Genomic DNA, 18089 nt, shown 5'->3' on the forward strand with positions numbered 1-18089 from the left:
CTATCAATGTGTGAACGCAAAACTGACCTTAGATCATTGTCTAACTTCATTCCACTCCTGGAGGGATCACTATGAATCAGGACACTGACACCTGCTGGGTATCCTAATAAATTCCACACAGCAACACATATTATTCCCGTTTGAAATATAGACAAATTATAGGCACACGCCCATATAGGCTGTTTTACCTGTTGAAATGAATACAGTGTAGCAGATAAACACCTGCTGGAATTTGGCACTGTACAATTTCAGATCATTATAACCTGTATTCCTATTGGTTTCCTTCTAGCCAGTCATGATCCTTGACCATTCCCTCTCCACCGCAAAATGACGCACGGAGGGACTCTCCAGAAAAGCGGATTGAGGAGACGAAACCTGTCCCGTCAGCGGATTTGAACTGCACGAGGACTCAGATTTCCACAGGGAAAATAAAGTTTATTCCATTATTTGTATGTTTATTATTATAATTTAGCCTTAAGAAGCCCCGAACCCTGTAACCCATCACAATGGGTATCTCAGAAGTACTTAACAAACTTCGAGATCGCGCAGATAAATTTCTAAATGAGAAAAACATAGTGACAGATTTCCTTGGGAAACTGGAGGAGAAAACCGGGATCAAGAGAAAAATTATTGCCGTAGGTATGTAATTTTTGTGTAGGCTATTTGGAGGACACATTTGTTGCCATGTTAATTTGATGTGCATGAATAGATACCCTGGATACCTAAATCGAAATAACATGTCTTATTATGTCAGTGATGGAAACCTGTAGGCTATTAATTCATAGGAAGCCTGTGTTTGTCGAATGCGCAGCACACTTCGGTTAATCCTTGCTGTGAACACGAACTGCAGCTAATGGAAGTCCTATAAATAGCTTACGCTATGGCGCACAGTTTGGTATTCACCAACAGGTGTGTTTCTTTAGACGCACACTCTTCAGACTAACCTCTACCTACACTGTAATTATAAATTATTAATATTAGACCTACCTAATACTATTGTAATGAAACAAGCAGGGAGATTACTTTCATGAGATTTTTAGGAATATCAATATTTTAATGGTGCAGTATTATAATTGAAAGGACTACTGCTATTACTGTATGTAAACAAAAATAACCAAACTTCCTTCAGATACTTCACTGTCACAAATCCTACCACAGTGCCATGTCTTGGTAGTTTCAGACTGTCCATTATGTTGAATGATTCATTGTCACCCTCCAGAGGACTTTGGCAAGGCATGAGACAGGAGTGCATTCATGCCAGTGGGTGGCACTTATACAGATCTATGTCACATGTTGATATTAGCCCTAGACAGCACCACCATAGAGAGCCATGTGCTCTTGTGCCATGGGTTCAGTTGTGATGATGTAGTTACCGGTGACCAATGGCACCCACATACTACCATTAACCCACAATTGCTTCCAGCAAATTCGCAATACTGTTTTATTCAACAAGGAATGAATAGCTGCAAGCATGCGCAAGACTAGAGACGTGTCTCTGGGTATAGAGATGAACAAGGAATCGACAAAGCCATAGAACAACTGTAGCCACCTGTAGACCTAAATATGAGAGTAGGCCAATGTAAGTATATCATCACTGGCAAACACAGCCTTTTGTAGACTGGACTATTCTCAAGTTATAATTTCTTCAATGTTTTTTCTGCAGCTGTTACAAGGCATTCTCTCTCTTATACTATTTCTCTCTCTCTCGCTGTCTCTGTCTTTGTCTCTGTCGCTCTCTCTCTCGCTCTCTTTATGGCCCCAGAATTATGAAAACAGTTATGCATTTTGCATGACATTCCACAGTTCTGTAAATCCTTTACTATCAGTCAATAGCAGCATTTGAGACTCCTTTCATAATTTCACGAAGACTAATTACATTCTCATGAAGTAGCAGTGAACTGTTTGATTAGGATCTTTGTGCAGTATAATGCTTGACCACTCGTTGTGTCTCTTGTGTTATCAACAGGTGCAGTGTCTCTGACGGGACTGTATTTGGTATATGGCTATGGCGCCTCCCTCCTCTGTAACATGATTGGATTTGTGTATCCTGCATATTACTCGTAAGAACAGTAGCAAACTAGCTTTAAAGTTAAATGTTTAAGCCAGAGCGTTTATGTGTTGCCATTTTATGTTATGTAGTACCTTGCCTCAAGTAGGGCTATGTCATGTTGGTTACTATTTCCACTCTTACATGTAGAATCAAAGCCATCGAGAGCACAAACAAAGAAGATGACACAAAATGGCTGACCTATTGGGTGGTCTACGGAATCTTCAGTTTGGGGGAATTCTTCTCTGACATCTTCCTCTACTGGTTTCCTTTCTACTATGCTTTCAAGGTAAGGCGAGAATCAGATGTGTATCACACAGACAGACTATCTGTGTGCCTTATATTCTAAGAAAACTGAAAACGGCTTCAACTCACTCATTGTGACCAACCACTGACCTTACAGTTACAATATAATTCAAGATCACTATAGGCTACGGAATATAGCAGCATATAACACATTAATAAGCAATTAACAAGCCATTATAAGCTTGCTATACATAAACATTAATAAGTTCCTGTCAATAAAGTCTCAGTATACCTGTGATCAAACACCTGTATTTATGCTTTATTAGGCTCATGGAGGTGTCACGCTTTGCTTATGTGGTTACTACAATATGTGTTGCCCTTCAACTGATGTTCCTGTTTTTTTCCCTCTCTCTTTGCCAGTGCCTGTTCTTGTTGTGGTGCATGGCCCCTGTTACATGGAATGGCTCTCAGATCCTGTACAACCGGGTGGTGCGGCCCTTCTTCCTCAAGCACGAGGCCACCGTGGACAGCATGGTCAATGACCTCAGCGGGAAGGCCATGAACGCAGCTGAGTCCGTCACCAGAGAAGGTACAGAGGCCCCTGACGGCCCAGTCCAGAAACAGCAAGCTCCTACCCACAATGCATTTCATGTACACCTTAAAGTTAAGTATTAGCTTATTTTCGACTTCCCTAGGGTGTTGTCGTTTCCTCCAAACAAAATCTCCTTGTAAGCCTGTTCGGAGAATGTAGCAATGCTAGTGGAAACGGATTGTATCATTTTGCGGTCAGTACATTCAAAAGCATGCCCAACAAATATTGTACCTGATTTAGTTACATAGCTAATTTCCCTCTGCAGTCCCTAAATAGCTTGATATTTCACAGTATAAATCCTATTAGAGAGCTACGTGTAACACTGCACCCATATAGATGCGGTAACGAGGTCAATGGAACGCAGGCCGTGGGGGATAGAATAAGGATGCGGGATTGGCGCAGATTCAACAAATCTGATCTAACAAAGTGGATATTGGTTAAATCCGTCATGATTGATGTATTGTAACAGGCCCACAATGTGGTTACTAAAGTTCGATTAGGATATACAGTGGGGAAAAAAAGTATTTAGTCAGCCACCAATTGTGCAAGTTCTCCCACTTAAAAAAATGAGAGAGGCCTGTAATTTTCATCATAGGTACACGTCAACTACGACAGACAAAATGAGAATTTTTTTCTCCAGAAAATCACATTGTAGGATTTTTAATGAATTTATTTGCAAATTATGGTGGAAAATAAGTATTTGGTCAATAACAAAAGTTTCTCAATACTTTGTTATATACCCTTTGTTGGCAATGACACAGGTCAAACGTTTTCTGTAAGTCTTCACAAGGTTTTCACACACTGTTGCTGGTATTTTGGCCCGTTCCTCCATGCAGATCACCTCTAGAGCAGTGATGTTTTGGGGCTGTCGCTGGGCAACACAGACTTTCAACTCCCTCCAAAGATTTTCTATGGGGTTGAGATCTGGAGACTGGCTAGGCCACTCCAGGACCTTGAAATGCTTCTTACGAAGCCACTCCTTCGTTGCCCGGGCGGTGTGTTTGGGATCATTGTCATGCTGAAAGACCCAGCCACGTTTCATCTTCAATGCCCTTGCTGATGGAAGGAGGTTTTCACTCAAAATATCACGATACATGGCCCCATTCATTCTTTCCTTTACACGGATCAGTCGTCCTGGTCCCTTTGCAGAAAAACAGCCCCAAAGCATGATGTTTCCACCCCCATGCTTCACAGTAGGTATGGTGTTCTTTGGATGCAACTCAGCATTCTTTGTCCTCCAAACATGACGAGTTGAGTTTTTAACAAAAAGTTATATTTTGGTTTCATCTGACCATATGACATTCTCCCAATCCTCTTCTGGATCATCCAAATGCACTCTAGCAAACTTCAGACGGGCCTGGACATGTACTGGCTTAAGCAAGGGGACACGTCTGGCACTGCAGGATTTGAGTCCCTGGCGGCGTAGTGTGTTACTGATGGTAGGCTTTGTTACTTTGGTCCCAGCTCTCTGCAGGTCATTCACTAGGTCCCCCCCCCCCCCGTGTGGTTCTGGGATTTTTGCTCACCGTTCTTGTGATCATTTTGACCCCACGGGGTGAGATCTTGCGTGGAGCCCCAGATCGAGGGAGATTATCAGTGGTCTTGTATGTCTTCCATTTCCTAATAATTGCTCCCACAGTTGATTTCTTCAAACCAAGCTGCTTACCTATTGCAGATTCAGTCTTCCCAGCCTGGTGCAGGTCTACAATTTTGTTTCTGGTGTCCTTTGACAGCTCTTTGGTCTTGGCCATAGTGGAGTTTGGAGTGTGACTGTTTGAGGTTGTGGATAGGTGTCTTTTATACTGATAACAAGTTCAAACAGGTGCCATTAATACAGGTAACGAGTGGAGGACAGAGGAGCCTCTTAAAGAAGAAGTTACAGGTCTGTGAGAGCCAGAAATCTTGCTTGTTTGTAGGTGACCAAATACTTATTTTCCACCATAATTTGCAAATAAATTAATAAAAAATCCTACAATGTGATTTTCTGGATATTTTTTTCTCAATTTGTCTGTCATAGTTGACGTGTACCTATGATGAAAATTACAGGCCTCTCTCATCTTTTTAAGTGGGAGAACTTGCACAATTGGTGGCTGACTAAATACTTTTTTTCCCCACTCTATTTCTCTGTTTTCGCTGCATAACATTTAGAAGTTGTCCCTTTTCACGTTTAGAAGAAGTGATTGCTAAATGCTAACACCTGTTCGTTTAAGCTGGTAGCATAGCTAGCATACAGAAATCGGTGGTGGTAGTCAGTCGTTTTGAACTGTAATGCAGTTGATTGGTGACGATGACATGAACATGTATTGGGGTTGACATCCATACAAGCATTATACTCCGATTTTTACTTCAACGAAGTGTGAAATGTACATATAAACAATAGCCTAAATGTGGGCTAATTTTGCTGGGGGGCAATGAGGATAAAAAGGATCTTTCCCCCACACGTTTACATGGCATTTCCATTGTTTTGGTCGAGTTCCTTTGACCTCTTTACCGCATCTATTGAGAAAACAATGAGGATAGATTTAATGTGCTGTAGGCTATGAGGTCACACCAGTGATGGATTTCATAAGCTGGCAAATGGTCCAGCAGGGATTAATGTTGTCAACTGAGGTCATAGACAGCTTACAACAGTTAGACGGAAGGATGGCAGGAACCAGGTCATCTGATATAAATAGAGGTAGCTATTTTCAACCTGTGAAAGAATGGATACTTACTGTGAGAATAATGCAAAGAATAAACAAATGAATTTATACAGAATAAACAAATTAGCCTAAATATTTCTATCCATTTAAGTTTCAGTAAAAACTGAGCTATACTGTTGTGTGTGTGTGCGCGCGCGCATGTGTACTTGTGTGTGTGTGTTTTAGCCTCGATTGTTTGTTTCATCCTTTCCAACTGCTTTTGCAATTTCATATGCACAGATCGCTTACTTGTTTCTGAAGGAACCTTCATGTCTCTTTGTTTGCATGTGGCTTGTCTCTTTCTCTCTTTCCTGTCTGGCCTCAGTCCTTCAAACACTGGTGAAAAACAAGAGTATAGTACCACAAGCATCAGGGGCCAAAGGCTTACCCAGCACATCAGATGCATCAGGGGCCAAAGGCTTACCCAGCACATCAGATGCATCAGGGGCCAAAGGCTTACTCAGCACATCAGATGCATCAGGGGCCAAAGGCTTACTCAGCACATCAGAATCAGCTGTATGTAAAACAAACTCTTTATTTTTGTAACAAACTCTTTATTGCTTGATTTCCTTTGCCCTTAGTTACTCCCTAACACTGCTCCAGCTAAGCTAATATAGTCCCACTATTAGTTTGTTTGCATGTTCGCTGTGAGTTGTTTCCCTAGAGTATGTGTTGTCTATACAGTGCCTTCAGAAAGTATTCATACACCTTGACTTATTCCACATTTTGTTGTGTAACAGCCTGAATTCAAAATGGATTAAATAGATTTTCTTTCTCACCCATCTACACACAATACCCCATAATGACAAAGTGAACACGTTTCTAGAAATGTTTGCAAATGTATAGAAAATGAAATACAGAGATATCTCATTTACATAAGTATTCGCACTCCTGAGTCAATACATTTTAGTCATTTAGCAGAGCGACTTACAGGAGCAATTAGGGTTACGTGCCTTGCTCAAGGGCACATCTACAGATTTTTCACCTAGTCGGGTCAGGAATTCAAACCAGCGACCTTTAGTTTACTGGCCCAACTCTCTTAACCTCTAGGCTACCTGCCGCCCCAATACTTTATAGAAGCACCTTTGGCAGTGATTACAGCTGTGAGTCTTTCTGGGTATGTCTCCATAGCAGCGGGAATATGTTTGGGGGTGGGGGTGCTGTGAATTTTTTTGCCCGTGCTACAGACACCTATATAGGTCCGCTAATAAAGGACTAGTAAAGGCCCAGAGCACTACTAATATATATATTTGTATTATATTCTTCTTCTTTTTTTTCAGGGGGTGCTGCAGCACCCTCAGCACCCCTACTTCCTGTGGCTATGTATGTCTCTAAGAGCTTTCCATACCTGGATTTTGCAACATTTGCCCATTATTCTTTAAAAATAATCTTCAAGCTATGTCAAATTGGTTGTTGATCATTGCTAAACAACCATTGCTAGACAACCATTTTCAGGTCTTGCCGTAGATTTTCAAGTAGATTTAAGTCAAAACTGTAACTCGGCCACTCAGAAACATTCATTGATTTGATATGATTTGATTCACTGACTTCTTGGTAAGAAACTAGAGTGTAGATATGGCCTTGTGTTTTAGGTTATTGTCCTGCTGAAAGGTGAATTCATCTCCCAGTGTCTGTTGGAAAGCAGGCTGAACCAGGTTTTCCTCTAGGATTTTGCCTGTGCTTAGCTCTATTCCATTTATTTTTTATCCTGAAAAACTCCCCAGTCCTTAATGATTACAAGCATACCCATAACATGATGCAGCCACAACTATGCTTGAAAATATGGAGAGTGGTACTCAGTAATGTGTTGTATTGAATTTGCCCCAAACGTAACACTTTGTATTCAGGACAAAAAGTGAATTGCTTTGCCAAATTTTTTGCAGTATTACTTTAGTGCCTTGTTGCAAACAGGATGCATGTTTTGGAATATTTTTATTCTGTACTGGTTTCCTTGTTTTCACTCTGTCAATTAGGTTAGTATTGTGGAATAACTACAATGTTGTCGATCCATCCTCATGGTGAAATCCCTGAGCGGTTTCCTTCCTCTCCGTCACCTGAGTTAGGAAGGACGCCTGTATCTTTGTAGTGACTGGGTGTATTGATACACCATCCAAAGTGTAATTAATAACTTCACCATGCTCAAAGGGATATTCAATGTCTGCTTTATTTTTTACCCATCTACCAATAGGTGCCCTTCTTTGCAAGGCATTGGGAAATCTCACTGGTCTTTATGGTTGTATCTGTGTTTGAAATTCACTGCTCAACTGAGGGACCTTACAGATAATTGTATGTGTTGAGTACAGAAATGAGGTAGTCATTCAAAAATCATGTTAAACACTATTATTGCACTTATTATGTGACTTGTTACGCAAATTTTTACTCCTGAACGTATTTAGGCTTGCCATAACAAAGGGGTTGAATACTTATTGACTCAAGACATTTCAGCTATTCTATTTTAATTAATTTGTAACAATTTTGAAAAACATAATTCCACTTTGACATTATGGGGTATTGTGTGTAGGCCAGTGACAAAACAAATCTAAATTTAAATCATTTAAAATTCAGGCTGTAACACAACATAATGTGGAAAGAGTCAAGAGGTGTGAAAACTTTCTAAAGGCACTGTAACCCCTGTTGTAGCCTCTAAGAAAACCACTCCTTCATTCTAGTTGCTAGTATCAACTCTTAGTTTTGATATCTCATTTGATTGCTATTATTTGTCAGAAATAATTCAATGGTTTAATTGAACAACAGAAGATGACAACACAGTGTGATTGAAAGTCTGAACACTATTGAAATGCATGTCATCAAATTAGAATGTCATCAAATTAGAATACAGATATGTATTTAATGGAGCATGTGTCAAGCCTCTCACTCACATTGTGGACCACTTTTTTCTCCCCTCTGGCTGGTAAATGTTGTTGGTGTGATCGTTCCTAAACTGATACTCTGTAGAGTCGTGTGGAAGTTAATGGGTGCTAACTAACTAATCCCACTCCACTGCAATCTGTAGACAATGGATACTGATAATGTTGCCATTAGTACCAAAGTTATTTTTCACGTAGTCACTTTCTGCAAGCCTAGAATGTGGGTCTATTGTTTAATTTTGTGAGTGCCTTGTTGGAGGAAATGCAGTAGAAAGCACAGCCTCAACACAAAATAAGCTATCAAAATGGTTTGTCAGAGCTTTTAGCACAGCAACAGATGGCAAGGTCTGTAGTTGAGGGCTCTCCTCACCAACTGTTTTCTGAAGAAGGAAAACAAGGATGTAAATCAGCAAATCCCACTTGTGAGAAGAACACATGCCTGGATTAAAGATTATGCTAGGCTTCCCTCCTCAGGGTCTTATCTAGAACCACTACAGCAGGCATTAGCTGAACTGTGAAAAGAGGTAGTCTACCATCAGCCAATTAGCTGATATTTAAATGATTCTAAAAGTATGCTTCCCACTGCTTTGTGTTTCCCTGTCATAATGTGGTTGTGAAGCTCTTTTGAAAGTAATTCTTCCTCACTGTCTTGTCTGTTCCTATTCCATGTCTACTCATAAGATGATCAATGAGTTGATCTACACCGAACCCACTGTAGACTAATGGTAAGTGACACACAGTCACACTGTGTGTGTATACAATATCACTCACTGTATTCACCTGGTCAACCACAAGGTTTTGTGGGCAGTGGCTGGATCTGGTGGCATAGATTACTAATTGCATTAACCAAGTGCTCTAACCTCATCAAGGAATAGTTCATTACCAAAGTTTGTCAGATGTTTTTAGACTTCCAAATTCGTCTCACGTCATATGCCATCTGTTGTGTAGATCCAGCTATGCGGTGTTCCCAAATGAATGAGAAAAATATAGGCACCGTCTACTTTCTGCTATGTAAACTCCCCTCCATATGTATTTGGACAGTGAAGCTTATGTTTTAAATTTCTTCATGTATAAGTCCACAAATTGATGTAGCAACTGCAGATTGCCTCTTTATGTGAATTTGTCCACATACTTATGACTTGCTCAACTGGGGGACTAGATACATGAAGTGCTTTAATTTCTAAACGGTAAAACAGATACAGTGCATTTGGAAAGTTTTCAGACCCCTTGACTTTTTCCACATTTTGTTACGTTACAGCCTTATTCTAAAATTGATTAAATTACATGTTTTCCTCATCAATCTACACACAATACCCCATAATGACAAAGCGAAAACAGGTTTTCTGAAAGTGTTGCAAATTTATAAAAAATAAAAAACTGAAATACCTATTCAGACCCTTCACTATAAGACTCGAAATTGAGCTCAGGTACATCTTGTTTCCATTGATCATCCTTGAGATGTTTCTACAACTTGTTTGGAGTCCACCTGTGGTAAATTCAATTGATTGGACATGGTTTGGAAAGGCACACACCTGTCTATATAAGGTCCCACAGTTGACAGTGCATGTCAGAGCAAAAATCAAGCCATGAGGTCGAAGGAATTGTCCATAGAGCTCTGAGACAGGATTGTGTCGAAGCACAGATCTGGGGAAGGGTACCAAAACATGTCTGCAGCATTGAAGGTCCCCAAGAACACAGTGGCCTCCATCATTCTTAAATGGAAGAAGTTTGGAACCACCAAGATTCTTCCTAGAGCTGGTCGCCTGGCCAAACTGAGCAATTGGGGGAGAAGGGCCTTGGTCCGGGAGGTGACCAAGAACCCGATGGTCACTCTGACAGAGCTCCAGAGTTCCTCTGTGGAGATGGGAGAACCTTACAGGAGGACAACTATCTCTGCAGCCCTCCATCAATCAGGCCTTTATGATAGAGTGGGCACATGGTAGCCCGTTTGGAGTTTGCCAAACGGCACCTAAAGGACTCAGACCATGAGAAACAAAATTATCTGGTCTGATCAAACCAAGATTGAACTCTTTGGCCTGAATGCCAAGCGTCACGTCTGGAGGAAACATGACACTATCTCTATGGTGAAGCATGGTGGTGGCAGCATCATGCTGTGGGGTTGTTTTTCAGCGGTAGGGACTGGGAGACTAGTCAGGATCAAGGGAAAGATGAACGGAGCGAAGTCCAGAGAGATCCTTGAAGAAAACCTGCTCCAGAGTGCTCAGGATCTCAGACTGGGGTGAAGGTTCACCTTCCAACAGGACAACGACCCTAAGCACACAGCCAAGACAACGCAGGAGTGGCTTCGGGACAAGTCTCTGAATGTCCTTGAGTGGCCCAGCCAGAGTTCGGACTTGAACATGATCGAACGTCTCTGGAGAGACCTCAAAATAGCTGTGAAGCGACGCTCCCCATCCAACCTGACAGAGCTTGAGAGGATCTGCAGAGAAGAATGGGAGAAACTCCCCAAATACAGATGTGCCAAGCTTGTAGCATCCTACCCAAGAAGAATCAAGGCTGTAATTGCTACCAAAGGTTCTTCAACATAATACTGAGTAAAGGCCCTGGGTCTCAACCCCGCTCTGTGCAATTGGGTCCTGGACTTCCTGACGGGCCGCCCCAAGGTGGTGAAGGTAGGAAACAACATCTCCACTTCACTGATCCTCAACACTGGGGCCCCCTCCTGTACTCCCTGTTCACCCATGACTGCGTAGCAATGCACGCCTCCAACTCAATCATCAAGTTTGCAGACAACACATCAGTAGTAGGCTTTATTACCAACAACGATGAAACAGCCTACAGGGAGGAGGTGAGGGCTCTCGGAGTGTGGTGTCAGGAAAATAACCTCTCACTCAATGTCAGGAAACAGCAGAGGGAGTACCCCCTATCCACATTGACGGGACAGCAACGGAGAATGTGGAAAGTCCCTCAGCGTACATATCACTGACAAACTGAAATGGTCCACCCACACAGACAGTGTGGTAAAGAAGGTGCAACAGCGTCTCTTCAACCTCAAGAAGCTGAAGAAATTTGGCCTGTCACCTAAAACCATCACAAACTTTTACAGATGCACAATTGAGAGCATCCTGTCGGGCTGTATCACCGCCTGGTACGGCAACTGCACCGCCCACAACCGCAGGGCTCTCCAGAGGGTGGTGCGGTCTGCACAACACATCACCGGGGGCAAACTACCTGCCCTCCAGGACACCTACAGCACCCGATGTCACAGGAAGGCCAAAAAGATAACCAAGGACAACTACCACCCGAGCCACTGCCTGTTCACCCCGCTATCATCCAGAAGGCGAGATCAGTACAGGTGCATCAAAGCTGGAACCGAGAGACTGAAAAACAGCTTCTATCTCAAGGCCATCAGACTGTTAAACAGCCATCACTAGCACAGAGAGGCTGCTGCCTACATACAGACTTGAAAATCACTGGCCACTTTAATAAATGGACACTAGTCACTTTAATAATGCCACTTTAATAATGTTTACATATCTTGCATTACCCATCTCATATGTATATACTGTTTTCTATACTATCTTAATAATGTTTACATATCTTGCATTACCCATCTCATATGTATATACTGTATTCTATACTAACTATTGCATCTTAGCCTATACCGCTCTGACAATGACATTGCTCATCTATATATTTATATATTCTTAATCCATTCCTTACTTAGATTTGTGTGTATTAGATATTTGTTGTGGAACTGTTAGATATTACTTGCTAGATATTGCTGCCATGTCGGAACTAGAAGCACAAGCATTTCGCTACACACGCAATAACATCTGCTAACCATGTGTATGTGACCAATACATTTGATTTGATTTGAATACTTATGTAAATGTGATATTTCAGTTTTCTTTTTTTTATACATTAGCAAAAAATTACAAAAACCTATTTTTGCCTTGTCATTATGAGGTATTGTGTGTAGATTGATGTTTTAAAAAAAATCTATTTTAGAATAAGGCTGTAACGTAACAAAATGTGGAAAAAGTCAAGAGGTCTGAATACCTTCAGAATGCACTGTATGTATCCTCAAATAAAAGGTGACATTCTATACTGCGGACTCGTGAAACATTTGATCTCAAATCCAAAATGGTGGAGTATAGAACCCAATTTAAAATTGTAGCTTCACTGTCCAAATAAATATGTTGGGGAGTGTATACTGTGCCCATATTTCTCTTTCATTTGCCGATATTTCTCATGCCATTTTGACATAAAACTACTTTTGACATAAATTTTTTTTGATTTTGTGAACTATGAGCAACTACGAGTGAAATATGAGCAACTATGAGTGAACTATGAGCAAGTGTATTTCATTATCTTTATAGACCCACAGGGAGAGGCATCCAACCAAGACAAGTCTCAGTAATGGTACTGAATACAGAAAACCAAACCATGCCAGATTCACAGGAAGGACTTTGGTTTCCATGTTGACGTGCAAACTGCTGAACCACTAATACTTGATGTCTTATGATTGGAAAACAATGACACAAGTCTGACAGAGATTGGGATACCATTACACAGACAGATAACGGGACAGGAAAAAACATAACCAAGGTAAAATGCTGCTTCATATCGACCAAAACCATTGCAACTGAAAAACACTTCACATCCGCGATGTTGTGGGTAGTTAGTTGAATGCTATGCAATGTCTGATATTTTGACCTTCTCATCACCTGATTAGAGTAACTGAATTTAACTGGTCTTTGGTTTACAATCAATCCTTGTCCTTGTCCTCCAATGCAGGAGTGTGAGGGCTCAATGCTTCAACAATAGCCCACAGTGTTCTGGTCTTAGACTTCATTGCTTTAGTTTTCACTGTTGTCCTTTGTTTCTTTTTTATTTGGACATGTTTTTGTCTCTTTTTGTCTTGTAACAGTTTTGTATAGTCAGATCTAGGCCATATGAAAATGAAATTGACACATAATTCTACTGTAAGTTAGAAATGCATTGGGTCTTGGAATCCGAGTGATATAATTGTCCAATGTTAAATACTAGTACTGTGTATTTAACCAAACATTTAAGTTGAAGGAGAAAGGGTAATAAGTGGTACTAGTAGTCATGAGTTATGCAATTAAGTTATTTCAGAAACATTCCTTTATTCCTTTATTATTATACATGTACCTATGTTGTACTCTCAAAAGGACATAAAGTAAGTTGTACCTTGTGTATCAATAAAAGTGTCCTTCTTATTAAGTGTATTTTTTTTACTGGTCATGTTGCTTGTCATCATGATGATCACAGATTATTTGGCATGGAGCAAAGGAACTAACACCGCGTTCAAAGCAACTGGGAACTCGGAAAAATACGAGGTCAAATCATTACGTCAGTGACGTTCAGGTCGGAAAGTCGGAACATTAGAAAGAGCAAGAGTTCCCGAGTTGAAATTCCGAGTTGGATGACCGTTCAAATCGATGTTTCCCAGTTGGAGTTCGTTTTTTTCCGAGTTCCCAGTTGTTTTGAACGCACTGAAGTTGGCAGTCGGAGAGTTCCGAGTTCCAGTTGTTTTGAACGCGGCATGTGCTAGTCAGAACTAGGAAATCGTAAATGTCCGACTTGCTAACTGGTTGAAGTTATACACGTGCCACGTTCAACGAATCAGCATGTCGGACATTTCCGGCAAAGGCATTTTAGAGGAAAGAGTGCTCTCTAGTCGTCATCATCATCATTGGCTCAACGCCAATCAAAAACGGTTTCTAAATTGCGTGTGGGCAATAAATACAATTGAATGTATTATTCAACAGAGAAATACATTGTTTTTTTCTTGATAAAAACATAGGATTAACAATACAGTGAACAAGGTAAAACATAAAATATGTGAGCAATGACGTATCTGTCTCACACGAATGACGTGTCAACTTCAGTTCCACGCAGAATCAGTTGTTTTGCCTCAACAATATTAATTTTGTCTGAAGTTATGTTGTATGTAGAGTTAGCGACGTTTGCCAGACAGCTTAGTGAAATTGCACCCGTAAAAAGTATTCAGTTTTCTACCAACAGAGAAGTGGTAAGTTTAGGAGACCCCGCAACACCATTGACTTGCTTAGGAAATCTGGCGTCTCATGTCAAGTAGACAGACACCAACAGGACTCTGATGCAAACTGTTTCGTAGCTAGCTAATGTTACATGTATAGACAGAATCTTCCACGGTGTCATTATTGCAGATAGTACGCTCTGCAGAATGAATATCAGCATGGGTGCTAAAAATAAGAAGCGAGTGGTACTTCCAAGTCGACCAGATCCGCCCACTGTGGAGCAGATTCTTGAGGACATCAACAGGGCCTTTTCGAATGATCCAGTCTTCAGCGTCCTGGAGGATGCCAACCAAGGTATGCGCCTTTGAATCAGGGTTGTACTCATTCGTCTGATTCCGTTGCAAAACATTTAGCAGTGGAAACCGTTTACTCCAAACATAAATCGTTTTGCAACGAAAACGAGTTTCTATTGGACAAATTCAGGTAGGTCACTCTGTTTCGTTCCGTTTGCTCTGTTTTTTATTTTTATTTGTTATTTTATGACGGCCTACACCGGCCAAACCCGGACGACGCTGGGCCAATTGTGCGCCGCCCTATGGGACTCCCAATCACGGCCGGTTGTGATATAGCCTGGAATCGAACCAAGCACTGAGATGCAGTGCCTTAGACTGCTGCGCCACTCGGGAGCTTCAGTTTGATTCCTAGAGTAAACGGTAAAGAATCCGACTAATGAATACATCCCAGTACATCAGTCAAACAGATGGCAAGTCATTCAAGGTAGGCTCATCGAAATGACATTGCCACTAGCAGCACCGCAGATATTGAGATGAGCAAGATGCAAGACGTTGCTCTCTCACAGTCACACACAGTATCTGTGCATGTGCACGGGTTCTCATCACGCTGTTACAATGTGGTAGCCAGGGCACCAAAAGAGCGGAAAGGTTGAACCTCGTGCTTCACAGTTTTGCGGAAATTGACCCACTATGCTGTTAACTTTCTGCATCTTCATCATATCGCTGAGTCTACCTTTAAGTAGCCAATTCATGTCCACCTTTAAGTAGCCTGTTCATTGACATGGTAGCCTGCCTTATTACTAAGTGAATTCAAACAGACACTTTCACTTTATTTCACCTAATGTAATGTTGAGCTTTCAGCAAATGGTCTACTTGATTAGGCAGCCTATATGTTTTAACAAACCTATAGAACTAAACTGGATTTTGTCCCCTTCCACAGATGCCAAGAGGGGGTCCTCAGACAATGAAGTGGAGACAAAGTACCTTCAGAGCCGCAGGTACTTGGAGATGAACGAGCGGCTTCAGGAGTTTAGAGGTGAACTTGTGCAGCGGAGGGAGGAACTGCGGGTGGCCAGAGAGCAGTTGGAGATCAGTGTGGCCGAGGTCAAAGGGAGAGCCCTCTGACCAGTCTTCCCTCACACCTCAGGGCTGGGGGTGCACATTACCTCAGCTTAAACAGATTCACTAGGAACGAACATGCCACCTCAATCTCGCGGATGAGGTTCTCATAGCAGAAAATAGAAATGGGACACAACAGTTTAAAATTGTCTCCATACCTTGGTTTGACTTTTCACGAAATGGTAAAGCAAATTAGTTATGTGTGTTGTCTAAATTTTCTATAATGAATATTAATAAAATAATGATTGTAATCAAATATAACTTGTTTTTTAATATTCAATCACACTGACATGTGCATGGATCGAGGGTCAGGCAGGAGACAGGCTATGGGTCATATGACTATTATTATATTTTAACTTAAAGGTCATTATGTAGTTAATGCAATGATTAAGTAAATGTCAGTGTAGAGTATATTTGTTTATATCTTAATTAGCTCAGAAAACTGTCAGACTATGTCCACATTTCATTGGCATGAGTGCATGCTTAGTCAATATTATTGAAAGCTCATATTATATTGCTTTGATATGTTCAAGAAAAGTCATATTAAGGTTTTAAGTCAGCCAGGTAAATGAAACACGTCCACAATTTATTTGATGAGAATTTATTATGATGACTTTCATTCCTTGGCCTATATCACATGGTACCATTTGCCTATGGCCCTGTTCATACATGGCATGAGATTTCTTCTACCCCATATCTGATCTGGTATAATACTTATTTCCTTTCACCCAGTGGTCCAACTTAATTGAGCCTATCCTAGTTGTAGCAAAGTGAGTAATATCAAAATGACACCGGTCTCACAGGAAACCTAATTGCTAATACAGTATTCCCGTTCCAAGTCATGGCCGATCCAAATCGGCTTTCTATTCCACCTTGGGAGGTGACTAGACTCGTTCACAACCAGTTTCCAAATAATTCTGGTGCTTTCAAGCATTGAATCTAACTTTATGTAATTTAATGCCAGGTATAAACAAGGTCTATGACATTCATGGTGTAAAACCTTAGATATTTTAATCAGATTCGTAACATACAGTATACACCATTTCAGTTGTAAGGACCTTTACAAAAGATTTCAAGAATACTGTCTTCATTTTTGACAACATTCCTATGTAATGCATTCTCACTACTAGTCTTTAAGGGCTGTTTATACATTATCAATGGTCATTGTGACAAAGGGGCTTGGTTCATTGCATTACTCAAATGCTTTGGAAATGTTACCTGACTCAATTTAACATTGCACATTCAATTAGAATAAACAGCTCTTAAATTCCATGGAGATCACGCCAGAGTAGTTTCATTTCTGTCGAGCACTTCTCTCAATCGAGTTGTCTTGGTTACATCTCTAAGAACATATGAACAGATGATGTTACAACTACAGAGAATATGACTTTTTATTTCTAAGGTCTTTATGCTTGAGTTCTTTGACCTATCACTACTGACAGCAAGACGTTTAAGCGGATATTAACACATTCTGTAAATATTTCTACAGAATAATTTCTGTACGAGGACTCTTCTATAGAACCCAACAGTTGTTTCTCTCTTAACGACCATCTTCCACCTTCACAACATATTTTACCTGCTCTCTGATTACTTTATGTGATTCTAGAGGCAAACACAAATATAACGTCATAGCATTCAATTGACAAAGGCATTTACAGCTATTAAGTTGAAATACAGTCATTCAGTCTGTTCATCTACAATTAGAATCAATGAGCATGGCATCTCCTCATTGCCACTTGATCCAGATTGCAGTGGACTAGAAATGCATGTTTGTTCCCATGGCTGGTTCTTTTTTGTTGGTCTTTTTAAATAATGAAGAATGCCACTGAGGATAAATTAATTTCAGTTCAACATCCACAATATGAACAGGTGTAATACAGGTATATTTAGCATGATGTAAGGAGCAACACACATTTTAGTTTTTGCTCACTGGGAAGCTTATAGAGTTCTACTGTATGTCTGCACCAATGTTCCCTTACATTTTTTGGAGCACTGAGCAAATTTTTGGTCTTGTGAGCAGAAACTTGAATGTTGTAAGAATTTTGTGCTTGAAATGTAGCCTACACGTTTTGTGCTCTTGAAGAAGCAGTAACTCCCTATTGCTGACCTATAATTATCTATAACTAGGATAATAACTCCCTACTCAGCAAAGAATATCAACGAATGTGCACACGCACGGCTCTGCGCTTTGAAATGAACTGATCTGAAAAGCGCATTCCACTCGCGGGTGATTGAAAGACCGCTCATGGCTACC

General features: G+C 40.7%; 2 protein-coding genes across 3 annotated transcripts; both read left to right on the forward strand.

Annotated features, from left to right (window-relative positions):
* Positions 1-506: 506 nt before the first annotated feature.
* On the forward strand, positions 507-9156 carry LOC311130847 (receptor expression-enhancing protein 6-like; the record flags this gene model as incomplete). The annotated part of the gene is made up of 6 exons (XM_084163653.1): positions 507-639; positions 1967-2060; positions 2198-2336; positions 2714-2882; positions 5892-6049; positions 9115-9156. The coding sequence occupies 6 exons, from the start codon at positions 507-509 to the stop codon at positions 9154-9156; spliced, it is 735 nt and encodes a 244-aa protein (XP_084019779.1).
* A 5158-nt stretch (positions 9157-14314) lies between these two features.
* LOC311130550 (UPF0449 protein C19orf25 homolog) lies at positions 14315-16085 on the forward strand. Of its 2 annotated transcripts, XM_084163310.1 has the most exons (3): positions 14321-14455; positions 14613-14777; positions 15657-16085. In XM_084163310.1, the coding sequence occupies exons 2-3, from the start codon at positions 14630-14632 to the stop codon at positions 15839-15841; spliced, it is 333 nt and encodes a 110-aa protein (XP_084019436.1). In that variant the 5' UTR covers positions 14321-14455; positions 14613-14629; the 3' UTR covers positions 15842-16085. The 2 variants fall into 2 exon arrangements, with proteins under 2 accessions (XP_084019437.1, XP_084019436.1); XM_084163311.1 differs by having other exon boundaries at positions 14315-14777.
* The last annotated feature ends 2004 nt before the right edge of the window (positions 16086-18089 follow it).

The sequence above is a fragment of the Coregonus lavaretus genome (genome assembly GCF_964263955.1).
Source record: "Coregonus lavaretus genome assembly, chromosome: 6".
Taxonomy (NCBI): domain Eukaryota; kingdom Metazoa; phylum Chordata; class Actinopteri; order Salmoniformes; family Salmonidae; genus Coregonus; species Coregonus lavaretus.

What these genes read in the sequence shown, in the direction of transcription:
- LOC311130550 (XM_084163311.1), top strand. Translation starts at nt 14,630, where the DNA reads ATGAATATCAGCATGGGTGCTAAAAATAAGAAGCGAGTGGTACTTCCA. An exon ending in CCTGGAGGATGCCAACCAAG is followed by an intron (nt 14,778 to 15,656) that starts GTATGCGCCTTT and finishes CCCCTTCCACAG; the next exon opens with ATGCCAAGAGGGGGTCCTCA.